The following is a 27,730-nucleotide window of genomic DNA, read 5'->3' as shown; positions in this document are numbered from 1 at the left end:
TCTAGTTAACAGCAGCCTTCAAAAGTCAGAGATAATAATGAAAATGGTTCTGCTTTGGAGATTTTCTGCTATAAACAGGACAGAGGGAAAGGCCGTGGTGTTAGCATTTGGTTGGCGTGGTCTTGCACTATAGAAATGAAAGGTGCCAAGAATCATTTACGTCCAAAGGTAAATACCTAAATCGGGCGAGATCTGAGACTCTTCTGAGTTTGTCTTCTCTGTGGGCCGCATTCACTGAAGCTGGGCAGTCAGATAATATTCACATATTATTGTACCAACAAAGCTGTTTCTGCTCAGCAGGGACTGACACGTAGAACAGATACTAGAATCTGTCTGTACTGGTTTTTAACACTGCAAATATAGATTGTGCAGTGGAAGAAGAATAATTTTATTTTGAAGCAAACAATTTTTATTGTTAAAGCTGTGAAACAGGAATAAAATAACTTTATTGGCTATTATCATCACTCACCTTTATGTACACATATATGTGCATATATACATACAGAAAAAAAATCTGTGTTAGATAAGATCTAAACCAAAACTCAGTAATATTTATATCAGAAAGTAATCTCTCAATTGTATACTCTTTTCCTGACACAGAAGCAGCTGTTATAAAAATAACCGCCTTCACTTCATTTTAGTACTGGGGCACAGGTTGAACCAGTTAGTAATTGAATCTCTGCTGAGATGGTCATGCCATTAGTTTGTGCTACCACTACTGCTGAATGGGAAGTTTTTGCACTGGGTTGTATAAGACAAGGAGAATATAAAAAGAAATAATATTTCAGAGTGATAAATTGATGCATATTCATCATAAGAGATAGGGAAACACAGTTACAATGAATATCTGTTTGTTTTGTAACTAAAACAAATATAGTACAGTATCTTGATGATGGAATGTCATTTTTTTATTCTATTCATTGGCAAGATAGATACATACTCTCAGCTGGTCCTTTATCTAAATGCCCTTGCATGGTAATATTGGGGATGTTGTCTTTCCCTTTCAATGAAGAGAAGTGATAGAGTCAAGTAATGAAGAACTTTCTATTCCAGATTGATTTCAACACAAAGACCATTTTTAACATTGAAAAAGGAATTATTAAGAAACAGTTCCCTTTCTCACAAGTCAAAGCCTGTGAAGATACTGAAAGGAGGCGCTTCAGTATTGTGTTTCATGGGCGACAAGATTATGAGCTGGAAGCAGTGTCTCTTGATGATAAAAGGAAGGTAGGTTTTTACAATGTCATAGACAGATTGCTATAAATAACAGCTAATGTTATGGTAGTACCCAGCAGGTCCCAATCATAAATGGGAATTGTTATGCTCTGCATTGTCAAGCAAAGAAGTAGGTATGTCTTTATTCTGTGTATGTTCGTACATAGAACAAAGGGAATGTGAGTTCAGGGTAAAGTTTGGCCTTAGGATTTTGCCACAGTTCACTAGGACTGAAGATGTAAAGCCAGCTCAAAATGTGATATGAAAGTAGATGCATTTCTTCAACTAAACCTTGAAATGTAACTGGTCTGAGACTGTATTAAAACAACGAAAGACAACAGATGACATGCACTGTTGAATCTTAATTGAAATTTTCTAAGCAGTTTTTTTTCCTATATATATTTATTAAAATGCATGCTTTTAAGAAGAACGAATGAGGCCATCCTGATGCGAAAAGAAAAAGACCTAGTAGTTCATCTTTTACCATCAAAATACACTGAAATTATAAAATTATCAGAGGAAGACAACCTAGGTACTAGATTTTTTTTTAATGAAATGATTCAGTGTTGCAAGATTTTGTATGAGTTGTTTCATTTTAAGATCTCAGTTCCTTTCGAGTTCTAGGCTCAATTAAATATTCCAAGTAGGTAGTGTAATCAGACTCTACACTGAAACCTGAGAAACTCAAGTCGTGACATTAGCATTAGCTTTTCACCTGATTGCAGCTATCCCATGTGTTCAGGAGTGATCAAGTCTTGGAGTTTGTGTCATCCCACTGCTGAGGTGCTGAAGCCAGCTGCACAATTTAGGTTGAGATACAAACTCTCAAAAAGCATGGAAGAGTTTGCATCCAAAGTTCTGATGTGAAACATTTTTAAGGGGCTTTTTTGCAGAGGGATTCATCCCTCGTGAAACTTAATGGTTCACTCCATGTGCAGAAACTTTTATTCCAGATGAACAGTACCTCATGGTTGATTAGCTAAATTTTCAAAATTGATTACATTTAGCAGAAGAGCTCAAAAAGGCACATGTATTCTGCAGTAAGAACACTCAAACATGGCTCTGTGTAATAAAGTGCTTTAAATTCAAACCCACCTTAATCCATGCTATTTTCAATGGTAGGCAAGCCTTCATTTTTCTACTGTGTTCATTTGAGATTTCAAGCTAAATCAGTCAATTACCACTTGGGCTGGAACTGAGCTGAACAGAAACTTTATCCTAGATTGCTTTGTGTATGAATTAAAAAAGTAAAATTATGTTTTACAGTAAACCCTCCAGATTAAAATTATATTCTCCTTACACTGACAGGTTTAGAACTGTGGGCATAAAACCAAATTGCAGTTAAGTAGTTTAGCATCCTAGAAAGACCCTATTTATTTTACGTTAATTTATGTTACCTATTTGGCTGCTGCTTATAGTGTTGTCTATCATTTTTATACTTGAAAAATCCACCTATTAATGTCTTATTCAAGGGAATTAACATGGAAAATATACTCTCTCTGCTGCTATTTATTATATAGATAACATACCTTCTGAGCAGAGTTATACAGAGCAATTCATACAAGAGACCAGCAGATTCCTGCTCTGGAAGACCTGCAGAATGTGATGTGATACATGAAGGACTGCTGGATTTGCAGCAAAACACTTTTACATCCAATGAATGGGTGAAGTACGAACTGCACTTTCGTAGACCTCTGGGTTGTAGATTTTGTTAAAATTTATGATAAATACCTTAAGATTTTAATTTGCTGATAATAAGTTAATTATTTAATTGCTTTTTAAAGTTAAAACTTAGATGCCAAATCTGCATGAGATGAAGATGTTGAAAATAACTGTTAGTGCAATAGTGGTACCCAACAAAATGAAGTTCTGATGTGTGCTAGAGACTGCTGTGTGCATTACTAACACAAATATATAATGGTGGTGGTGCTCAGAGTGATTTTAATGGTGGGACTTCTTTATGTTTACCTTTTTACTTTTTACTCCATTTTCATTCATAAGGAAAAGGAGAAAAAGACTGGCAAAGCAGATAAGGAGTATAGGAGTCCTGCTAAAGAATATTGACTCACGCTGGCCAAATGGCTGCCCCAAAATTTGTAATTCATTCTCGTAATGTTCTGAACTTCCCTCCTGTGGGGGTGACCAACCATGGTGGCCTGATGGGGTGGTGGTTTCAGAGACAGGAATCATTATTCAGTGGGAAATGGACTGTCACCACCATTTCATTCAGCCCCTAAACCATCACAGATAAGCATGACTTCTGCTTCTGCTTATTCTGTTACTGAACCAGTGAACCAGCCACAATGATTTTATATAGTTTGCTACCCATCCTATAGACAACCCACCCTTCCCATGAGCCAGCTACTAAAATACTTGGAAATTGCTTATACTATCAAAGGAGAGAAAGAAAGAAAGAAAAAAAAATCTGTCTACCAAAAACTAATGAAAAAAAATTTAACATTGTAATTATCTACACAGGACAATTATCTCAAAAGACTTCACAGTTCACAGAAAATGATTTTAATTGTTTTTAAAAGGCTACAACTGTATGTCTTGTAAACACTATCCTCAAGTGTGTCCCAGGATTTGTTACCTTGCAACATTTAACAAGTTTGTTAACAAACAAAAATTGATTTTTATTTATCTTGTGAAGCAAAGCCCTTGTTGCTTTCTTCCTGATATTAATCCTCTCTTTTTTTTTGGCAAAGTAAATAATGGTGGAAACATCTGGAGATCTGATTAAACTATAAGTCCCTGCTTTAAAGAAAGGAGAGATCAATATAACTGCCAGCTCCATTAAACAATTCTTATCACTTTGACTGTTTATGTGCGAATAGATGCAATTTATATTTTATGTTTAATTCTTCTGGAGGAGCTAAACTTATTTAAATTCCTCATAGAACACCTTAATCAACTAGCCACACCTTGAAGAGAGAGTGGAGGAAAAGAAAGGTCTGATAGAACTGTCAGAATGATAAAGAAATGCAGTAACCCTCAAGAAAAATGAGAATGCAAATGCTTAAATAAGAATAAAAAACTCATACAGTAAAGCCCCACTTGTTGAATGTGGGCCCTTTGTTATAAGCAGCAGAGCAGAATTAGAACATTTTGCTCTAATAGAAGCTGCGTATGGGCAGGCAATTTGTGCCAGTATTAATTTGTCATTTAAATAGGTAATACCCACACTTTGGCACAGTCATTTCTGATGGGAGCCCTTGAGAGCAGAATACTTTGACCCCTTCCTGCCAAGTGACTCAGGGGAATGAGGGGCAATCATGATCAGTCCTCATGGAGTAAGAGCATGTGCAGAGGCATTTCCAAGAGAGGGAGAATTATTGGACTATAAGGTTGGACACTAACTTATATTATGGTGACTTGTTTATAGCTTGGCAGCAGTAAAACCTGGAAGACACAGAAACTCTGAAGCCTCGTCATATTATGTGCTGCTCAGTCACATAGTGAATTCCTTTAAAAGCTCGTAGTCCAAAAGACCCACCATCACAAACAAATGAAAGGAATAAATAGAGTGGGCGGGACAGAGTGTAGCTAACAAATTAACAGGACTTGTGTGATTTTTGGTTGATAGTCAGTTCTTAGTTTTAGCGCTCTCATTAGGCATGGCAGGCTGGAAGTTCATATTTTATGTCACAGTTTACTTGCGTGTCAGATGAGAATAAGAAGCCCTCATCTCAAAGGTTTTATGCTTTAGTATTGATACTTTTTGACTGATCCATGGAAGATGCTATGAAAATGTGGAGACTTATCGACATTAGAATATGCTTTAACAAAGGCAAGGCTTGTGTAAATAAGTAGTCAGTGAAGAATGAACTGTATCTCTATTCCTTGTCCTTCAGGTACTTGGTACAACTACGTGAAGGAGAATTGACTTTATATTGCATAGGTCTGGGAGGAAAAAACAAGACTGCAGACCCTGTAACAAATACAATTAATTTGTCAGGTGGTAATGTGAGTGTCAGCAAGGAGAATGGATGCAGTACCTTTTCAGTTCAGACTAAAGAACACAATTATTTGTAAGTATTGTTGGTAATTAATAATTTGTTAAAGCAGAACTACTGAAAACAAGGTCAAGCAACAGAGAATCTAAATGTCCCAGAACAAAATACAATAGTGGAGAAACGAGGCCATCAGAATTATATAGATTACCCCTCCCATTGCTCTGCAGTGATTTGATGAGTATTTTAAGGAGGAATCAAAAGTACCACAATGTGGGATTGAGAAGATACATTGAAATACTGCCCACAAAAACTTGTCTAGTTGTCATGTCAGGAGCCAGTGAAGAGATATATCATTCAGCTTGATAGGACAGGTGTGTGAACAGGTTCTGACTAGCTTGTGCAACAAGCATAGTAAGACGTAGCACATTGTTCACCTTCCCCCAAGGTGGAGAAGAGGAATTACGAGGTAACTGCACCACAAAGTCAATATATGGCAAAACTTCAGCTCTCTAACCTTAGACACGTAAGCAATTAACTCTGTCTGAAAAGGTCAGAGTCAGCAGCACGGGGCTCCTTTGACAAGTAAAGCTGCTGAACATCATTCTGCTTAAATAAGAAATATCTGTGGCTGTATTAGTCAGCATGTTATTTACACTTCCTTGCGTTTATATATGACATTCTTAAATTTCAGGTTTCGAATACCCTTTACTGTCCAAAATAACAGGACAGAGGATGTTAGCAAGCTCCAGAATGAATGGGTGTCTCTCATAGAAAGGTACTGTCAGCTGTGCAAGAGTGCCTCACTGCCTCAGGGGGGACCTCAGGAATGCACCTCCTCTGAAGCTGATTATGAGGATTTGACTATACCTCTGAATGATCAGAAAGAGGAGGCCCTCCACTTTGGTGTGAGTTCTGCAACAACCAGTCTGAACAAGTCTTCAAGCCCCCAGACAAAGCCTGCAGAGGGGGAAGCAGCCCCAGCATCACCATGTCTTCCACTTCCCATAAGTAAGGCAGAGGTACCGCCAGCCCCACCTGCATTCCCGCAGCCCTGCAGCCTCTCTCCATCGACAAAGAGAACCAAAGCCTTTCACTGGGATGTTGTTCCTTGTGATAAGGTAAGGATGAAACTGATGGTAGCTGTTAAAGAAAAAAGTAATATTGTAGCCTGTATTACATGTATAGTTATCATAAAAGTACAGCTGTGCCACAGAACGACCTGGATGCCCTTCTCTATGTTGGGATGGAACAAAGTGCCTCTGTTCTTTTGGCTTTTTATTTACTCTGTCACTCCTATATTTTCAGATTCAAAAATCTGTCTGGGGATCATGTGACCCATGCAAGAAAAAAATAGATGTATCCAGACTCTGTGATCAGTTCCAGATCCAGGACATGGCAGTATTTTTGGGCAACGAACCTTCAGTGAACCAGCACATCATGTTAGATCGAAAAGTTGCACATAACTTCAGTAAGTGCATTAATAAGAACTGTGTACTCATATCTGGAAGCCTGGGGTGAGCACTGCATGCATTTTCTGTTTGCATTTTTCTGCCATTCAATAGGCGATGAGACAAGCTTGTGTGTAAATCATCTTTTAATTCAGTGCCCCTCTAATAATTTATAAAAATAGACCTCATGGCTCAGTTGCTGTAAATGTGGTCCTTAATGATGTAGAGTAGAAGCACCAAGCTTCTCCTCTTCTTGTACAAAACATGTGGATGTGCCATTGAGCTGTGATGCTGTTGTCTTAGGGCAGACGTGTAAAATCATGTATGACACCTGTGAAATCAATGCTAAGACTCTGACTTCAAGGGCTTTTCAAATTTTGTGGACTGTCCAGGTGAAGCAAGTCAACAGAAACAGCTTGATAGCTAGAACTGTGAGAACTGTGCTCAGTCTCTCTCCTACACTGAGTTCAAGAATATTCATGTAGATGTAGATGGGTTGGCATAAGAAGCCTTTGAGGCAGCTACAAGCCAGGTCGCACGAACTGTCTTGGCCTTTCTCTGGCCGATAGCTTAGACTATGCATGGCTGTCTTGAATGATCATGAACAAGGATCCTTCCCTCTCATATCCCAGGTATGATTCTGCCAAAGGCCTGACCTAGAACAGTCTTTCATAGCTAATGAAGCAGTTCAACACATAGTTCTGGTCTTACTAATAAAATGATGTAAAGGTCTTTCAATTACTTTGATGAGAAGTGGTAGATATTAAAGAAGCAAGAGTAATTGTTCTTCAAAGACTACTCTGATTTCTATTAAAGAGATGGCTTTCCAAAAAAGTTCTGTAACCTAGCGATGTTTTAAAAAATGTTACATGTGTAAAGAATTTGGGACTGTTAATTTTGAAGTTTTAATGATTTCATCTTTATGAATATTGATAAGAAAGAATATATTTTGGAGATTGTGTAAAGTTTTAATTGGGAACTGTAAATGGAGATAACTTGTTGGAATTATTGCATCCATTGACTAACAATTTGAAGTGTTAAAAGGAAGTGAGTGATATGAAAGTGCTGTTGCAGATAAAAAGAATCCTGTAATAGCACTTTTATCTACTAAATTTTTGCGGTTTCTTTTGGTTTGCAAATAGCACCATTCTTCTTTTGATCCTACTCCTCTTACAATTTTTTCATTGAGACATTTTACATCCGTTTCTTAATCTTATCCTTAAAGTCCCATCAGTGAGATTTTTGGCATATACTTACTATAATGGACATTACTTAGATCAAAAGTTAATTTGATCCTGAGAATTCTGACTAATCTTCCTGCAAGTGCTGCAAACCACAGTTTAATGAATAAAAACATGAAGCTCCAAAATATCAGTAGGTTAAAATTTCTTGAGTATTTGAGTGGGTTTCTGAACACAAGAGAAAAATGAGAGTTCTGAGAGAAGATCTACATACTAAATTCAAGCCCAATGTATGAGAAAATGCAAATGAAAGCTAAGTTATCTAGGGGATTCTTGTAGACAAAATAAATTTCTGCCATACAGAGAACAGGTACCAGAAAGAGAGAGACAAGAGAAACATCCCCAGATTTTCAATGAAAAAATTTTGGGAGACACTATAGTGTATATGTTAATCCAATAATGTGGGATCTAGTGGTAAAAACTGATTTAGGAGTCAAAATACCGGCTTCTGTGACTTGATTGGTGCCTGTTTCTCTGTATGAGACCTCGTTTCCCATATGTACAATCCTTATTTTGCCTAGGAAAATACTTTGGCAAAGTCTGATGACTGGAATTCATTCAGTGGCTAATTTAAACTACTGAAAACGTTCAAGAAAATATTAAATGCTTTGTAGACCAGTTATGAAAATTTTAAAATCAACATTTTACTATGAGTTATTCACTCTGTTACGGTCCATAGACATCACCACACCAAAAGAGATACATGCTTTAAAAGGCATAGGGAAGCAAAAGATAAGGCATAAAAAGCAAAAGAAGGGAAAAGGGAAGATTCTGCCAGGCTTAGCACTAAAGCTAGATCTTATAACAAAATTAAAAGGGCGGAAAGTGTGTCAGAGGAAGAATAAATGGTGTATACTCCATTGGCCAATAGTCTCCTGGGAACCATTAACAGCTGATTTGGGCCACAGCAAGTTCCTGTAACCTGAAAACCTCTGTTCGTTTTTAGAATTGGAGAAAAAAAATGGCAAATCATACATATCCTTCCTGAATTCTCCTTCCCAATCCCCTTGAGCTGCTCAGAGGAGTTCTGTTGTAGCAGAGACTCTAGGACAAGTTTCATGCCAACACTGAGAAGCATTTAAATCTTTTTGCTTTCTCTGCTGATGCCCTCTGTTCACTTCCTTGTGCTTCCTTTTTTACCTTCATCCTTTAGTAATGATGATGGAGACAGACAGTAATTAAAGAATAACTGGCAAGACAAAGTAGTCTTTTTGGGAGCAATAGCCTTACAAATGGTTCTTCACCCGTTTGGGGAAAAGACATTTCCATTTTCCTATTATAATGCATCTTATGAGCCAGCCCCATGACAGCACAGAAGTCTTAAACATTACAAAAACTCTTAATCAGATTTTAAATATCAAGCAGTGTGGAAGAAGTGAGCACTTCTGTTTCCCAGGTTGCCTTCATTTTGGGAGTAATTTTTCTTGCATGGACTCTAACTACCTTCTTTTGAACCCTGGAAGAAATTAAACAAAGCAAATGAATAAAACCAAAACAAATGCAAAATTTAATTTCTTTAACCTTCAAAATATTATAATATGCCAATACATTGTATTGTTATTGGAAAAAAATTATTTTGACTGTTGAGCTAAGTACAGGAGAAATATATACGAGCAAGGACTTGAGTACCTTCCGATAACAGTATCTTGATAGTTCTGTCTTAAGCATTGACTATGTTCTGACAGAAATATATTTTTGCTTGACTACTGCTGTGTATGTTTAAAGAAAATATGAAGACTGAGTTTTTGCCTTAGCATTAGCAGCTACTAAGCATTTTGTTTTTTTCTGGTTGTGTTTTTTTTATTTTTCTTTTTTTAAATCTGGAAAGTAAATATGAAATGTTTTGGTGATTTTCCTTCCCTTGAGCATTTTCTCTCAAGTAATCTAAGAATCATTTTCCTCCAGACATTTTTCTTAAAAGTTTCCATATAAAACCAAGTGAGCTGAAAGAAAAACTATATATTATACATGAAGAAAGTGGTGGACTTACAGATGAGCAGATTACAGCACTAAGAAGGTAATCTTTGAGGTTCAATTGTTTGTTTGTAATATATGTTACCTTTTGGAGAAGGCATAGTCTTCTGCAAATAATGCGAAGCTCAGGAAAGATGCTACTGAGACATTGGATCTATCCTGAATCTGAATAGAATATTAGGGTTGCACTCAGAAATCTCAGTCCTTGCAACTGAGATTTTAGAGTACTCCCCCAAAATATCACTTTTCCCCACGTTGTGTAGGAAAGGCGATTGCAAGAAATGACAGCAAATCTGACATGATTTTGTGAACTAGTTACAAGGAGCCGAGTTAGTAAAAGAGTAAGTTGTGGCAGTGAGCAGGTGTAACTTGATGAGGAAACTTTACAACATCTCTTACTACAGCCTTACTGTCTATTGTGGCATCAGAAATGAAAAATTTAAAATTTATTTGGAGAAGAGGAAGGCAGACAAGTGTTAAAGGAGCTTCATGGGATGATGGGATATTGAGAATACCAGTATTTCTGAGTGGCAGAGATTTGTGGGTTTAAAGCAGAATGCAAATTTCTGTATCTTTATAAAAATTGAATTACTATGTTGAGAAAAATAGATTTCAGGAGTGGAAGCAAACTATTGGCATGTGAAATTTATAGGAACTGGATTGTATCTCTTTGAATAGTTTGACATAGAAAGAAAGGAAAGAAGTGGCATCCTAGAGTAGTACCCATCCTAGAGTAGTACTCAGGGGCTGGAAAATTCCTCTCTGTGCAAATTATACCTGTCATACTGTCTAAGCCTGAGCAGGAAGTCTAAATTCTACTACTGTAGAATGAAAAATATTTAAAGCCCAAACCAAGATTACATTTTCAAGACTGTGACCAGTGAGCAAAATGTTCTGCTCATGTATCCAGTGAAGTTTAGTGGAGGTGGTGGAATATTATTAGAAACTTCAGAACTTATTTTGACGCGGAAACCTTTCCATAGTTCTCTGAATGATTCTTTATCCTGATGTCTTAAAATCAATAGCAAAGCACTCTTTGTCTCTATAAACTTAATTTTTCAGAACAGTGGGAGATTTTTCATTGCACAAATTCCATTAGAGTTGCATTCATGTAAAAAGATATTTATGGAATGCATTCACATATTCTTGTGCTTCCTTTTCCATGGCTTCCATTGTTTAATGCTTTAAACTTTAAACCTTCTAGATAATCTGCTAGTTTAATTTCATATACATAATACATTAAAACAATTTGATGGGATATCAGACTTCTGATTAAATGAAGATATTTGCTGTCAGCTTTAAAAAAAAATGTTCTTTGAATTTGCTTAAAAAGTCAAACTATTTTTAACGATAAATAAAAAAACCTTTCATTTGCCAACAGATAACTGTTATTTTTAAATGAGAATTATTATTTTTTCTTCATATTGAATGGTGATGAAGTTAATATTTTGTAATCTGCTTTAATATAGATTTAATAATTCAAAACCCAGCAATTATTCAATTGAAATGTCATTAAATTATTGACAACAGTTAAAAAAAAAATCTTACTGTTTGTCCTATATTTAACATGCTAAAATCTTTGCTTTATTTTTTCCATCTTTGAATACATTTCCTTACTTTTAATGAAAATGTATGTCTATCCCCATGTTTACATGAGTGTTTAATCACACTTGCTAAAAATTTAGTAGATTTTTTGCAGACAAAGAAGATAGTAGACCTGAATATTATTTAAGATTCTTAACACTCCTTCTCGTATGTTAGCTATAACATCGATTTCATTTTTCTTATGATATGCTATGAATTCCCATAGTGTATCAGGCAGACAGGCAGGAAGATCTCCAAAGGAGGGGAACTGTGGTGGTGTGTTTATTTTTCCAAGTGGAGGCATGTTAAAACACATCAGTTTTCTAAAAATCTGCAGCTCTGGAGTACTGTGGGAGAATATTCTGTTACCTTACGCAGAAGAAAGTAAGTTGTGAGTCCGTATTAAGTGCTATCACGACAAAAATGAGAAATGGATCTTGGATGTGATGCAGTGATGCAGAAAGACAGAGATGCCATTGCCCACTCTTGTTTCATGGGGCCCACTGGTTAATCACACCATAGCATGAGTCTGCTCTGCTTTTGTGCTAATTTTTCAAAGAAGTTATTGCTGGAGACAAGCTGAGCCAGCATGGCCATAACTGCTCAAAAAGTGTATATTGTTTCTAGGTGCTTTGGAAAGGTTGTCAGGTATCTTCACCCAATCAATGAAAACAAGGCACGTATGTATCAAGCATAGCATTAATGAACCTCTTTGGAAATTATGGCCTTAACTCCTCTGTCGTGTGGTTTTACCTTTTCCCAAATTGCCCATGCCGCTGCAAATTGTCTGTAGTCTGCAGGTGAACACAACTGACTCTTATTTTCAAGCCTTATGTATATATAAGCATTTCCAGATATGCAGATGTATCTGCAGGTCGTTTTTGCTTTCCGTTGCATAGTTGGCTCAAATGTCTATAAAGTTCCAATGGTTAAAGAATAAATATGCAATATGTAAAACACACTCAACAGTAAGAAATTCCCATGCATGGAATGGAATGATTGTTTCATGTTATAACAATATAGAATGAAGAGGAAGAGGACATCTAATTTTCATTTACTGTTTTACAGATACATGCCAACACCAAAAGACGCAGAAAGGTACCAGTCATTCAAGGGGTCTCCTTCAGAGCTGCATGTGGTTGATCAGTTTATGTTACAGGTAAGAAGGTACAGCGTTAAAAGACACCATATGCTATTTCTGGGACTCTCTCTTCTAGATAAAACCACTACAAGAAGCTGTTGTTTGGAACTTTACAATCTCAGCCAGCATCAGTATAAGAGGATTTATCTGATAAAGAGTTGAGACAGCTAGATATTATGAAGAGAACTGTATGGATCCCTTTGTGCCTCCAAGTCACACGCCGTCCCCTTCCTCCAGAGTAGGAGCTGATTTATTCTGAGCTAGATTTCCAAAATCTATAACATAAAATTGTATGCATTTAACCATTCCTGTTCACAAGAAATGAGTGTCATTGATTTAAATAATGTCTGACCCTACGAGCATATGGTGTCTTCTTGAATTTACATATGCAAATATGCATATTCAGGTATGTGCAATAGTATATCTACAGACTTAAGGCCTAGAATAAAATTAATAAATGAGCACAGAAATTAGGAAAACTAAGGTGCAGATGAATTACTCAATAAATTATGAAATTTATTGTGTAAATAAATGTGCATGTTTTGGTATAAACATGGGTTTTGATTCCTTTTCTGTTCAATTTATGCAGATGTGTAAAATCCCCCACTTAGGCCAGAGGTTGGATCTCCTGCTTACCGTACGTGAGCTCCCTGTGAGCATGAGAGATTTGGAGCCTGTAAGTAATATGACTCCTTAATAGTGTGTTTGTAATAAAAATCTAGCAGTTAGATAGTAGAGGGCCAAGTGGCCTCAATGCAGATTTCAAAGCTGTGTAGTTGGGGAAGTTTGGTTTTGGTTCTTCCCCCCCTTTTTTTTTTTTAATAGCAAAATATCTCACAGTCCATAATGTGAGCAATTCATAGTGTAATAAACCAGGCAGCCTAGTGTATAAAAAAACCACATTTCATGGCACTGTTCAAAAGTAACAAGCAAAAAGGTTAAAAAATTTCATAAAATCTCTATAGGTCATGGCTTTGATAGCCAAGGAATTGTAAATGACATAAAACTGTTAGAGACAGGCTACATTTGAAATACAGTGGCACTATCGGCTGCTGCATTTGGAATGCTTTTGGGAATCCAATTCATTTTATTGTGTTTTGTTAACGATGGTATTCCAGAGTACTGGTTCAAAACAAAACACAGTAAAAAAAAAAAGAGACAAATGTGGGCTATGCTTTGCATGTATATACATGTATGTGCATTTAATATCATCCTTATTCCACTAAGGTTCAAGAAGCAGCTGCTGATGGGCCTGGCAGTGGAATAGACTTCCACAAAGGAGGGAGAAAAGAACAGGAAAGGATTTTCAAATTTTTATTTGACGTTGTTAAACTTTCCTCTTTTTTTGGCCAGTGATAAGACAGCAGTGAATTTCACCATTAAATTCCTTTTGTGGGGAGGGTCTTGCCTCACAAGCTGAAAGAATCAATCTAAAGTCATAGATACTTAGAGCAAGTTTATTAGACCAGCAAATCATAGACATTTACTATTTTCAGAAGACTGAAGGAGGTTGTTCACCCTAGGGATTACGGCACTGAACTGAACTGTTGAAACCAGAGTTCAAGTCCCTCTCTGCCTTTTTCAGGATGACCTAGGGGTGGGGGGATGCAAACAAACAGTGTTCCGGTCTCATGGACTGGATCTTCCTGTTCCAAACCGCTGCCTTACCTGCCAGGGTTTGTATTTGCTTTGATTCAAAACAAAGAATTTCAACACAATCCTGTTTCTATGAAAATGTTTCAAAGGTTTTGCTCTCATTCTGCATGGGAATGAAAACAAAATTTGAAAGTTCTGCAAGTCCAAGTTGTTATCCTTTGTCTGGCTGTGATTAAAACCATAGTAACAGTGAACAAAATCCAGAAGAGGAACAGATGCAAAACATTGGGGAGATGTACAGATTTCTGACCCTGCCTGGTACAATGCTATACTTTTGCTGTCCTCCACTGAAACCAAATATTTGAATATTTGGAAGCTATTATATATACTTTTTGCTTTGACAGATATTTAATGTTCATTGAAGAGCTGATTAGTTGCCTAAGTATTTTCTTATGCACGCTAACACATGTTTGTAAACCATAGAATATACACCTAAAATTCTATGAGACAATCTGAATATTGGCTTTTAGCACCCTCTGGCCCTGTGATGTGCTATAAATGTTTTAACAATGGCTTTCGGCTCTCCCACGTGTTTCATCCTTTCCCAGTTTTTAAATTTGTGTCTTGGTGACTGATGAAGAGAGGCGTGGTGCTAAAAAAATATACATTTCCTAATTTAAACCAAAACCACCTCTTATGTATATAGCCCTGGAAGGGAGGTGGCTTCCCTGGGAAAACAGAAATTGATACTGAGTTTGATTACAGGAAATTATTATTCTTCCTTGTGGGGAAGCTGTGCTAAGAATTTTGATAAGATAACAGTCTTCAGCTGGTATAAATAGAAGGGAGGGAGGTGAAGGATGGAGAACCCTATACTGTGCTTCAGGCTATCTGCTTCCCCTGATGCCTGACATTTGGTGCAATCTGGTGCATTCAAACAGCATACTTTTTCTTCAGAAGGATTTTTAAGAGATGAGGTTGAAGTTGTTTTGGCAGGGCTGGTTTGGCAGCCAGAAAGGATGTGACCTCCATCAGGGGCAGGGTAACTGTGCCAACACCAGCTTTATCTTGGTGGGAGACTTTTCACTGGTCCTTCTTGAAAACCCCTGGCCTGTTCCCACAGGGAAGTCGGACAGGAAGATATCCATCTGCTAAGGTGTGACTTGCTTCAGGTGGGGACAGTGAGACTTTTGGCAAAGGGAAGGTATAGGCACCATTGATTTACTCACATTTTCAATTTGAACTGAAGGAAGATTTGTGTGTTTCAGCTAATAAACCAGAAAATCCGGGCGAGTAAGCAGCTGCAATCCAGCCAGAAATTTGTTGCTGTCTTGGAGTACATTTTAGCCATTGGGAACCATTTAAACGAAAAGGCTGGAAAAGAGAAGGCTAAAGGATTTAGATTGTCGTCTTTGACCAAAGTGAGTAAATATTTTTTTTGTCGTTAAAATCATCATATTCTAAGGTACGTTAACCATTAATATTCAGTTTTGCCCTGAATGTGGAGAAAGGCAATCATTTTTAATGAGTAGCTAACATTTTAACATCTGCTCTTGGTTACACTAGAAACAAAATCCTGTTTAACAATGCATTCTTTAATGTGTGTTATAACAAGATGCATTTCCCCACTTTAGACAGCAGCGCTGGCTAGATGGGGGCATTAGGGTGTTGAACACACTGTGTTTCTAATGAGGTAGAACATCAAAATGCTGACTGCCCTGATGTTAAGATCCCCTGGCTAGAAGAGACGTCTGAGCTGCAGGCCCCTGTTTCGATGCAAGTTTACATAAACTATATTTTGCAGTTTTGTGCAGAGCACTGCTGTATGGATCCTCTTCATTTCACTGTGGTCACAGGCTGTAAATACGGCATTTCTTCCGTGGTAGTGGCACTTTTATGGCACTGGAAACTTCATTTTACTCCAGTGCAAAGGTCTTTTGCAACAAGTAGTACAATGCCGTTTTAAGGTAAAACTTCAAAATTAGAATGTAAATAAGTTAATAAATTCAAAGGGAGTGAAATTTGCCCGCAATAGTTTTAACCCCCCCATCATTGCTCTGCTGGATGATTGAATAGGGGACGAAGGTGGCAATTGTGATCTTTACTCTTTCCTGATAGAGATCTGCTGTACAAGAAGCATCGTCTAGCTCTTAGTTCTTTAATTGTCTCTTCATTGACATACCACTTGTGTGACATTAGGCTAAGCTTCCTATTAGTTTTAAGGAAACTTTCCTCTCTTCATCAGATTTTGCCACCACAAAATGCTGCTACTGAGCGCAGGGTTTTTTTCCCCTGCTCCACCCAACAGCGGCAGAGCATCATACTCTTAGCCTAAAAAGTAAGAAATAGATACAAATTTCCTAAGCTGCCTTGTACCTTTAACACTATTGTAAGATTATGCCTGATCTGTGAATGGAAGAGAGAAGAATTTTTATTTTGGTTTTGTAAGGTATCTTTCCCATCTGAAGACTTTAATATATGAGTGAGTGATTTATAACTCTAGTGACAATTCCGAGACACAGCTTGCATTCTTTTTTTTTTATATATAGTGGCCATAATACCACATCTGTCATAATGAAAAATGCCTACAAAATAATTTTCTGCCACAGAGCATCTTCCCAGATTCAATTAAGGAACTTTACTATCTTTGTGAACACAGCACACTGCTTTTAAGTGGAAAAGAATAATGACTGTGTTTGGAGGTCCAAAATCAGTTGCAATCAATTAGGATACCTTAAGTTAAAAAAGACCCCTGTGAATAAGAAAACACAAAAGAACAAGGAAGGTCAACGGATATGAAAGTGTAAAGCTGATCTTAATCAAGAATGTCTGTGAAATGGCAGATTGAAAAGGAGAAGTTTAATTTCATTGTGTTTTCTATTCTTGTCAAATTTACCTGGGAGCTATCAACATCCCTGCTGTTTCTTTTTTTTTTTTTTTAAAGTATAATAGCTCAGTCTGTCAATTATTGCTCTATTCTATTTGCAGTTACCTCTGTTGCGGGGTAAGGAGAGGACGTTCACCTTGCTTCACGCCCTTGTGGAACAGATCTTCTTACATGAGCCTGATTTGGCTAAATTTTCTCAGGAGTTGACAGAATTTGAAGCTGTTCCTGATGGTAAGAGGAGGGAGGGGGAAAAAAAAATAATCAACAAGTAAAAAAAATGAAGTCCTTCAACTTTTGTGGAAACTCACAATATGAATGATACCTATTAGCATTTTTTCCCCTCTCTCTTCCTTTCCAGCTTCCATGAAGGGCCTCAGTGCTGAAGTTGATGGTATGTAAATGTGCTTTCTAAATTCAGAGAAAGATTTTCATATGTTGTGCAGCAATGCAGCAGGAGAAAACTGCCTACAGTTCAGTCCTGAAGTTCAAGAATTTCTTTGAACCAAACTGGTGTCATTCTGTAGAAGGGAGTCCAACACTAGTGATGTTGACAGGAGGAAACAGACAAGGTTGTTGAAATGTAAGATAGACTTTGGGAGACATTTACAACTTGCCATTGAACAAGGTGACCAGTGAAGTCAATGGATTTTAGATTGAACCCTTTGAGAGCTGACAGAGAAGGTGTATGAGTGGATGAAAATGACTTATATTGTGTTGAAAGTTTATAAAAAATCTATCTTTTGAAAATGTGGCATGGGTGTTGACTGTAACTACAGACCAATATATCCTATTTCAGCCTTTGATAACATACCTGAATGATAGTTGCTCTCAGCTTTCGGTTTGAAAAATCCTTGCACCTATTCCGCTGAGCTTTGGGAGTCAGCCAGGCATGTAGCTTGAGGCTAAATTCCAATCAACTTCTTAGGAGACATATGTAACTAAAAATAACACTATTTACCTTCAGTCATTTGTGTTCTTTGGGGACAACGTTGGGAGCAATTCAAAATCACTAAATATTTCAAAGACAGTTTTGGAAAGTCATGGTTAAAGTGGTACAATAGACATGGTACCAGAAACTGTTGGGAGCTATCGAAGGAGGTGAATTATGAGAACCGGATGAGATTGACTGGCCTCTTCCCCCCATGGATTCCTGATAGGCCCAGCGTAGATCACTCTTATCTTCTGAGTCCCATTCTCCAGGGTAGAGAGGGAAAGAGATGGACCAAATGCCACTGAACCAGCTTTTCCCACCAATGTAGATCAAGGCACATCCTGGGGCTCATCTGCTGCAAGTATTGCACGAGCACAAGGGGAGGAAGATGCTAGACTGCAGCCTGGGTCAGTTCAGGATGGAGCCAAGGCTGTATCCTCTTCTCCCCCCGTTTCACACCATGAGGGGTCCCACGGTAGCAGTCTGATGTAGTGCTTAGTGCCAACTGACAAGATTTTTTACTGTTACATAGAGTAGAATTTTTGTTCTTTTATCTTTAAAGGAACCCTGAACTTTCTACACAAAAATGTAGGTTTGAAGAATGTTATTTTCATTGCTAATCCCAATGCTCAAAGCTAGGAAAGGTCAAATTTACAGCTGCTGCATAACCATACTATCGACCTCTTCATTATTCTGCAGTTGCTTGTGAAGTGATCACATGCTACTTTTTTCCATAAGACCCATGCTTCTTTTAGGATTTCAATTTCAAAACAGAAAGTTAATATTCCTAGATGAACATATTATAGACCCATATTCTCCTAAATTTTCCATATGTCCTAAATTAGACATTTGCAGTCCTTTGGACACAACTGCATGCTAGTGAAATTTCTCATTTTCTTTCTCTTTTGTTAGTTTTAAAAAAAGAATTGGAAAATGTTATTCAATGCAGGCGGCTTATTAAACCCAAGACAATCAAGGCAACACCCCAGGAGTCACAGTTCTGCAAGGAACTAAAGGTAACATCACAACCGTATTGCGGGCTGGAGGTAAAAGATGAGTAATCTGCTTAGTTTTTGCTGAGCCCTGCCCTGGCAAGGGGGTCAGGAGAATTTGAGGGAAAGTGGTCTTTTATTCCCCTCTGATAGTGTCTCATACCATAAGCTGCAGCATGGAAAGGGCTTTTCAGAGTTTCTGCATCTCCTGCTTTTGCTTCACAGGCAAATGGGCTGGAGTGGATGAGGAACAGGTAGCCCCACTGTTGCCCACGATAAGCGCTTTGGAATAATAGCAATTTTAGAGCATATATGAATTTGTAATAACTTCCTCTGCCCTCGGACAGGAGGGAAAATAGCATAGAGAAACATCATCCAACTACGTTGTGAGTATAGGTCGATCTAAGTGATTCTGCCCATGCTAGTGGCAGAACGAGATGGGCTGGACGTCACGATGGAGAGGTGGCTGAGCAGGCTGGAGGGAGCCCAGTTCTGGCCAGGAGTCAGCAGAGCCAAATACAGGGCTTATTAGCTCAGGGGCAAAGAACTTAACTAACTCTCAAGAGCACTGTTGTGCTATTTATGAATGGGGCTACTTCAGTGAGGGCGTTCCCCACTGCCGTGTTGTGGCCATGTTCATCTCTGCTGTCCTGGATGTCTTTGTGCTGTGCTTCACTGAGTAGTGTCGGCATCTGCTAAACCCATACGCTTCCTTCTCCCTTGGAACAGTTCAACGCTATGCTTCTTCAATACATATTAAGTTGTCTTGTATATGTATATATACACAAGGAACTGTGATTGAGAAATTTTGTTTCAAAAGTTAAGTTTCTAAGGCCTTGTTTCTGACTCCTTAAGAACGAGCAACTGGGAGTGTTTACTTCATATGCAAAAAGGCTAGTCTATGCCCAATGTGGGTGGAAATTAGGACCTCATGATGCTTATGTAGTTCTGTCAATTTTAATAGATTTAGGTAGTGTCATTGGATGATACAGTAAAAAATTCTCTAACATTGATGTTTCTTTTTTTTTTTTGTCTTTGGTATCTTAATACTTGCAAGGAAATGTGTGTGCTTGATGTATGCTTATCTTTTGTGAAATGTGAAATTTTTGTGACATGAAAATTTTGACTTGAATTATCTTGTTTTCACTGCTGTTTAATCTCTGCTTTAATATTATGCTCCTATACCAAATTAAGAAGTTTTATTTTATTACAGGATTTAATTCAGAAATATGAAGGGGATCTATCCCAGCTGTCAAAAAGATGTGATGAAATGAAGAAGCTTTATAGCAACATACTGGTACATATCATATTAAAATGCAATGAAAAGACATCTACATTTCTTTAAAAAAAAAAAAAAAAAGTGAGAAAGAAGTGCAAGAAGTTGCCATACTTCTACATGCTCTATAGTTATACTGTCCACAGAAATGGGGGGAAAAAAAAAAAATCTAACAGTGGTGGAATATTTTGAATGAAAATCTGGCTTTTATTTTTCTTGACGACTTACAGCCCACTTTTTAGAGGGTCTACGGCCCAAGTATCAAAAAGAAAAGTAGATGCTCACCAACTTTATAAATTTAATGAGTTTAACTGTTGAATGTTTTCAACATATTAGAGAAAACATGTTATGGAAAACAACATGCTTTTCTGGTGCCTATCAGCAAATGTGTCTTTGGCTGGTAGGCAGCTGCAAATCTTCTGTTACTTGGGCTGAGGGTTTTTTCCTAGTGACAAGCTCATAGTCCAGGGCATTGATTTAGCTACTGTTATTCGAATGTGAGAGAGACAGGGATAGAGATGTTAGTAGTAGCACAGATCTAAAAATGAGCAGAGCAGAAAGGAAGCTCCATGGGCAGAAGATTTCCGATAAAGAAACTGTCTGTTCTTGTTTGTTCCTATTATATTCACCCACACTTGCACCGGAGAAGCACCTAATTTTCTCAATCATTTTTTCCTCTGAACAGAAGTAACCCATCTAGGTCCCATACACTAGAAAATGGTTTTTTTGGGTCAGAGGGTCGCACCAGAAGGAATGATAAAAGCTCCACGCTGCAATTTTTAACAACATAGCATGTAGATTCCTCGTTTAGTACAATGTTCTTGGAGCGTGATAGAAATTCAGGAGGTCTCTGCCATGGTAACAGTATTCTCCGGCAGAATAGTCATACTAGGAGGTTTTAAGGAAAGGGACAGATTTGCTGAAGCGCAGCGCTAACCTCTGAAACTGGAATAACTTCCTGGTCCTGGAATTAGGACACAGCTTTAAGTGGTAGTATTGGTTTGTGGTTTTTTTTTTTTCTTCCTTCCTTTTTTATGAGGGGGAGGGATTAGAAGTAGAGCAGTTTTATGATAGGCAAACATTACACAGAAGATGCAGCCAGGAAGACCTTTGGGGACCTATCTGAACAGACATTGAAGGTCAGTGAGATTACAAGAAAATGTAATTAGTAATGTTTTACTAAAAGTAATATTGTAACAATGTGCAAGGGTTTCTTTGTGTCTCTTGCAGCCTTTCACAAATTGGAAAAATGCCTCAGTGTAGGGTAACAAGCCAAATTTGTATGGTAGCGCATAGACGAAGAACTCTGTCCCAAGCCTTCAAAAAAGGTTGAAGGACTGGGATAAAGCAAGATGGAAAAAAGGTGGGAAAAATAGTGTAAATGAGAAATTAACAATTGAGTTACATGAGCGGAAATTGTTAAAAAGTATTCACCAAATTTAAAAGTGGGGAGATTTGTGCTGTAAAACCTTCGGGGGAACACTTCTTGCATGGGGTATGGAAGAATTTGACTCATTTTACCTAAAAGTCATCTTCAGAAGGAGTTCGTGTCGGGTGGCTGGTCCTGCTTGCAGAGCTGTGTCATACCCAGTGAGTGCTGGATGTGCCCTCCTGCATGTGCATACTCCGTCATACTCCTTCGGCACAAACATTGTTTCTCTCCAGCTGTGTACCTTCAGCCAGGAGGCATTACACATGTGATGCTGCGCTACAGATATATGTGTGAGGCCCTTTGCTTTCCTTTCTTGTATTGGAAACTCTCATCTGAGACTCTTATTTGCATCTGAAGAGGATTTCATTTTCCGTGTAACTGGAAGTTTCCTCAAGTTTTAACCCAGCTGCCTTTTGCCCCCCCTCCCCGTCTCCCTTAATCTCTAAAGTTAGGCATTTGATATATTTCTCTCACTTAGAATGGATTTTTTTCCTCCGAATAATATTATTGCTAGGCAGATCTTTTTGCATATTTATAAAGCAGCAAAAATGTAAAGCAAATATAAAATAGGATGGGTGATCAAAGACCAGGCTATCATCTCAACAGCACTAGGAAGGAATAGTCCAGCTTACCTGGGGGAATAGCTGATCTGGAAATGTGTTGTAGGTAGCCATGGAAATCATGTTGCACATAAAACAAAAATCCACAGGCCTACCTTTATGACTTTATATTCTGCTTATAAAATCAATAATGACCTTGGCATGTGACACTTCTATGGAATGAACAATAAATTGGGGACAAATGCCTGTGGTATAGCTGTGGGCTATCAACTTCTCACAGATGGTCACTAGCTCCAGGAAATGCCTCTCTCATTACTGTTTAACTGATGGTACACCATGGGTGAGTGGCGAGGCGTGCCAAAGATCAAGGGCTTGGAGCACCCAGGAGGTGCAATTAGGAACACAACAGGCAAAACTATTAATCTGGTGTCACTGGTTAATGTTAAAGTTTTTGTGACTAGATTATATGCGAATGGTTTCTTTTACTGTGTTTCTGATTTCCAGGCAGAGGATTTGCTCCTAAGAACATGTTAGATGATGTCCAGGTGAACATGTTTAGCTAATGACAGATACCAGTCCAAAACTTTCCATATATTTCGGTTGCAATCTGAAATACTGAAATACCACTACATTGCTGTTCAGCCTTGGGAAAGCTGTATCCCCAATTACAGAGTAGCTCTCAATTACAGCCAAGATAAAAACCTGTCGCAACACAAGATGCCTTTTTAAACTTTTTGATGAAGCCTTTGGAGCATGTTCTCTAGATTTGCTCTGCTCAATTAGAAAGCCGTTGCAGGCAGAGTTACGTTCTTTAACAAATTGGTCCCATTAAGGAGGAATCTTTGAAAATGATGACAAACCTCTTGAATTAAACCTTAGCAACAGATTTAATATCAAAAATCCTTTCCTATCCTAGAACTGGAGAGCCTATGTGGAAGTGATTTTAATTAATGCAGGAATCCCTCTCCTGGTACTGAACTTTGTAGTATGATTGCCTTTCACCTCTTATTTTATAGCGGAACAGACAGGATGCCGATATTGTTCATGTCTTTTTCAAAAACTTTCCATCTGTTCACTGTTTTCAGGTGAAGGAAAGAAGAGAACAAGGAAAGGTGGCTCTTTGATAAACTACTTTTTCTACCAAAAATGTTTGCTTCCCTATGAGTATTTTTGTTTGTTTGCAAAGCAAAATGGCAGAAAAGGAAAACTTTTTGGCTTGAACATGCTGCTACCACGCCCACCATGGAATATAAACCATTTACGTAATGTACATATTTTCTTTTATGAACGGGTTCATGTAACAAACTGCAGAGCCAGGAAGCTTCATGATTTACTGATTTTTCTCCTCTTCAGCTGCAGATCTATAGTCCAGCCAGAGAGACTGTGTTATACAGAAACCCAGGTCACTGAGGTAATTCAGTGACAACTCCTGGGGCCACTTTCACTTGCGATGTTTTGGATCTCAGCTTGCTGGAGCGTTTAGGCAGCTCTAAGTTTTCTAATTATTTTTATTATTAATGAAGAAAGTATTCAACTTTTCTTTTGCTCTTTTAATTTCATTAAGATCCTGAACATGGTTTAAATTATTCGGATATACTAATGTGAAATATTCTTCTCTTTCAAATTTACAGGTCAAATTTGGGGAGCCGCAAGACCTAGACTCTCAGGAACTATTTGGATGGATATCTTCATTCATTAGTGAGTTTAGGAAGGCCTGTGCTGAAGTCATGACATAAGGACAACACAAATCTTATAAAGAGGTGAGGGAAAGAGAAGTCCAGGAAACAATGTTTAAGTTAATTGGTTTGAAAGTTTCTCTACTAATAAGTAGCACGTAGTCTGTACAGCAGTATACCTTGATTTTAAGAGATATTAAATTTATAATGTGTAATTTGTAAGTGGTATTTGGCCTGTAGGATCACAGATCACTTACGAGCCTCTCCCTCATTTTTTCTGATGTTCGTGCTTTTGTACCTTGAGATGCTTGTACATTTAGAAAGGAGACACTTTTGACATTTTATAATTTCTCTTTTTAATCTTTTCCTTTGATACCCAGTTTTCTGACTGAGTTTTAACTATTACTTTCAATGAATAAGTTCCTGTATGGTGATTTAATTTTTATTTTTGCTGTAGTTTTCTAAATAATACTTTACAAGTTTTATAATGAAATAGAGAGCTGTTACTCAGAGCAGAGAATATTTAGCAAAAATTCATGTTTGTCTTTCTGCTATTAAAGCATTGCAGCCTTGGCATGTAATGGAGAAAGTGTCTGGATGGGTGTTTTGGTTTTTATTCCCCCCCCAAAACAGTGCAATAAAATAGTGCTTTTTATGGCTGATGTCATGTATTCAGGTAAAATACTATAGAATTCAATCAATATGTGAGATTTGCATTGGCAGGAATGCAAAAATATCAGAGAAGCAAAATAAAAATGTGTCATGAGGCATCTAAGTAATGGATACTGGAGGTAATTATCCATGGTTTTCAAAAGGGAAAATACTTCTGTTGCGTTTGTTGGCTTTTACATATTTTTAATTAGAATAATTATCTGGAGTTCAAATATGCGAGAAGAAAAGGAGGCTATAAATGCAAAGACAAAATGGATGTGTTTAACATTGAAAGCAGAAAATAGTTCTAAAAGGTCATTGGTAAAATTTGGCATTTTCTCTACCAATTTTGCAAACAGTGATGTTTGAGAAGAAGTGTATTACCTGACTTATTTTAGGTCTGACTGCCCAGGTCTCTCAGTGTTTGGGCTTTGACAGAAATGCTGAACACTCCCTAACTTCAGTGCTAAAAGGAGTTAGGGCTAACCATCTGAAAGGCTTAGATGCACTTACATCTAAAAATTACATTATCGCAACCCTCTCTCAGCTGGCATATAAAATTTCTCTATATTCAGCATTTCATTTGCTCTTTCTAGGTGTGCCTACTGCTGAACTTCTAGGTATTTAGAGAAAGGTCCGTAAAGAGCCCGAGCACCCACCAGCTAGGTGCTGTAATACCTAGATTTTTAGTGCTGGTCATGTCAGACAGTAAAGGACAATCACCAGGAATACAGAGGCACTTGGACGCTGTCTGGAAAGCGGCGATAAAAGAAGCCCAAGATTTTTTTCTTGTCTTGGCCTCAGTTCTTTAAAGGGCATCATAGGCTGCTGGGAGCTTACAGCTTCTGATGTGCCATGACTGGCAGCACACTCCTATGGGAAAAGGCAGAAAAGTGTTCCTGCAGCTAACGTGTCCATCACCAAAGGCAAGGGCTTCATTTCACATCAACCTCGATAATCTGCTGAGGGAAGGGGATGCAGCCGAACCCCTGCCCTCCACGGGTGCTCCTGTTTGGAAGCTGCATCTGCTCCTAAGGGCAGGTGCACCCAACTCCTGTTTCAAAGAAGTAAGCAGGGATCATAAGTGCCCTTTTGAAATTATAGTTCCCACCTCTATTTTGAGGAGTCACTGAGGAAGTGGAATCTTGCCCTGAAGGATTCAAACCCTTATAATCCTCGTCTTACAGGAGTGCTCTGGCTAAAAGGTGTGCTGAGCAGGCAGCATCTCATTCCTGGCCAGTGAGCAGTAACTCCAGGGAAATGTCTTCAACAGGAGGCATCAGGTGTTAAGCAAAGATGATGAGCAAAGAAGCTACTGCTCTTCCAGCTTTCTGAGAAGCAAACCTGGCACCAGCTGTGAATGCCACTGCTTAACTTCTCTCCTTAAATCCACTCCTCATCTTAGAGGATGTCCAAAAAGATCTTTGAGGAAGAGGCTCAACAGACTGTGTATTTAATATGCTTGATGTCATCTTCCAGGCACCTACCTATCATATATAGAAACTGTCTCGTGTGAGGTAGAGGATGCCTGAACTAGAGCTCTGCATTGCAGCAGCGGAAAAGTACCCAGTGGGTCCCCTCAGCTTTGTACCGCCAGTGTAGCTGCCATCTGTAAGCTCTTGCATTTTTGCACTAACAAAGTGCATCATTTTGGCTTCTCAACAGTCTTGTCAGGACAATGCTTCCAGCTAAGAGCATGCAGTCATGTTTCTCAGAGGCAAAAGGAATAAAACAAAAAACAAATAGCAAAATTAGTACCCCTGTTACTTATTTTACAGAAAATTACAGAAAGCAGATAAAGGGATTTAATTTTACTGAAAACATATTGGCTATATTTCCCTCAAGTCAGCATCAGAGCAGTGACATCTGGTTGACACTGACAGTGGCATCTATCTATGTATCAGGAGCTACAGCTTACATCACTCCTTTCTGATTGAAAGAGAAAAATTAAATTCCTTTTTAATTTCTTGCATCTCTATACCACAATGGCCTATACACTGCATGTATGTGCACTGTAAACAACACTTGCAGTTTTTGATGTGTCTCATTACGCTCCAAAATCTGAACCATCTTCATTTATATGTGAATCGTGTAAGATAATCCTGAATACAAGTGCCATTTCCATGGTATCAAGATCCCTGCATCCCTGAACAGCATTCGTGATGGTCATGACAAGTTTCATGTTTTTCTACCATTACTTTAGCTCAGGAGTCCTGGGAAGTCTCTTTTAACTAAATAGTTTTTTTCCCTTTTTTTTCCATGACTCACTTTTTTTCCCCTAGTCTTTTTTCTCTATTATTATATCTAACAGCTTGTACTTGTTTTATAGCTCAGCTGGCATGGCCTCTTCCAATTAAAAATATATTCTACGCAGTAGTCGATATCTGTGTCTTTGTGTGAATATCCTGGAGCATTAATTTAAAAAATTAATGCCCAAATACCTTCTTGGCAAGAAGTTCTAGCCCGTTCAGAGAGCACAAAGCTTTCCTATGGAGTGAGAGCTTACTTAGGAGACGTTTCAATTTTCTCAAACAAGCTATTTGTTCAGTGCCTGTGAGTTTCAGAGACCTCCTGATTTATATGTAAAAATGAATAAATTACTTTTGTTCCCTACCTCATTCTTTTTCCCCAAGTGTTATTTTGCATAAGACTGGGTTTTTCAAGTCTCTTAGAGTCAACTGTATTACTAAGTTTTAGTGGTATAAAGAATAATAGTTGCTACGCCTCAACATTTATTTGGAATTATATAGACAAGCTCTAAGTCTCCATGTGGATAATGTCTGTGGAACCCTTCCTGAGCAGCTGACACATTTATCCTGCAAACCTGTAGTCATAAAAGTCAAAGCGTTGGGTGAGCCTTCTGCTTGTGGAAACTAATAGAATTGGGAGCACTCCAACAAGTAGCAACCTGCAAGAACTGTAGTATTTTTACATCTGGGTTATTTGTTTCCCTAGAAGAACCACAAAGCTGACACTTGGCATATTATGAAATATGAAAGCTTAATAATGACGTTATATAAATAGTTCTGCTCAGTAAAATTAGTCTCAATATTCAGTTGTGTGAAGTAAGGCTGTGGGTCAAATGCTGTACTGAATTTTTTCTTTCATGACAGCTCAGCTGTGTAAGAACTGCTTGCTCCAGAAGGAAAGAGAGATCTCTTTTCAAAGTT

General features: G+C 37.9%; 1 protein-coding gene across 1 annotated transcript in view; it reads left to right on the top strand.

Annotated features, from left to right (window-relative positions):
- LOC142089725 (uncharacterized) overlaps positions 1-24,869 on the top strand; it is a 40,685-nt gene extending 15,816 nt beyond the window's left edge. Inside the window, exons 4-17 of the mRNA XM_075166560.1 lie at positions 1,054-1,227; positions 2,736-2,884; positions 5,070-5,246; positions 5,863-6,289; positions 6,477-6,639; positions 9,766-9,877; positions 12,487-12,577; positions 13,149-13,235; positions 15,424-15,576; positions 17,144-17,273; positions 17,401-17,433; positions 18,886-18,989; positions 20,179-20,262; positions 23,865-24,869. Coding sequence (XP_075022661.1) covers positions 1,054-1,227; positions 2,736-2,884; positions 5,070-5,246; positions 5,863-6,289; positions 6,477-6,639; positions 9,766-9,877; positions 12,487-12,577; positions 13,149-13,235; positions 15,424-15,576; positions 17,144-17,273; positions 17,401-17,433; positions 18,886-18,989; positions 20,179-20,262; positions 23,865-23,969 — 1,989 coding nt within the window. The 3' untranslated portion in view covers positions 23,970-24,869. The remainder of the gene's footprint in view (positions 1-1,053; positions 1,228-2,735; positions 2,885-5,069; positions 5,247-5,862; positions 6,290-6,476; positions 6,640-9,765; positions 9,878-12,486; positions 12,578-13,148; positions 13,236-15,423; positions 15,577-17,143; positions 17,274-17,400; positions 17,434-18,885; positions 18,990-20,178; positions 20,263-23,864) is intronic.
- The last annotated feature ends 2,861 nt before the right edge of the window (positions 24,870-27,730 follow it).

The sequence above is a fragment of the Calonectris borealis genome, chromosome 17 (assembly GCF_964195595.1).
Source record: "Calonectris borealis chromosome 17, bCalBor7.hap1.2, whole genome shotgun sequence".
In the NCBI taxonomy this organism is placed as follows: Eukaryota; Metazoa; Chordata; class Aves; order Procellariiformes; family Procellariidae; genus Calonectris; species Calonectris borealis.
The sequence above is the reverse complement of the archived record's forward strand: the minus strand, read 5'-3'. Positions and strand labels throughout refer to the sequence as shown.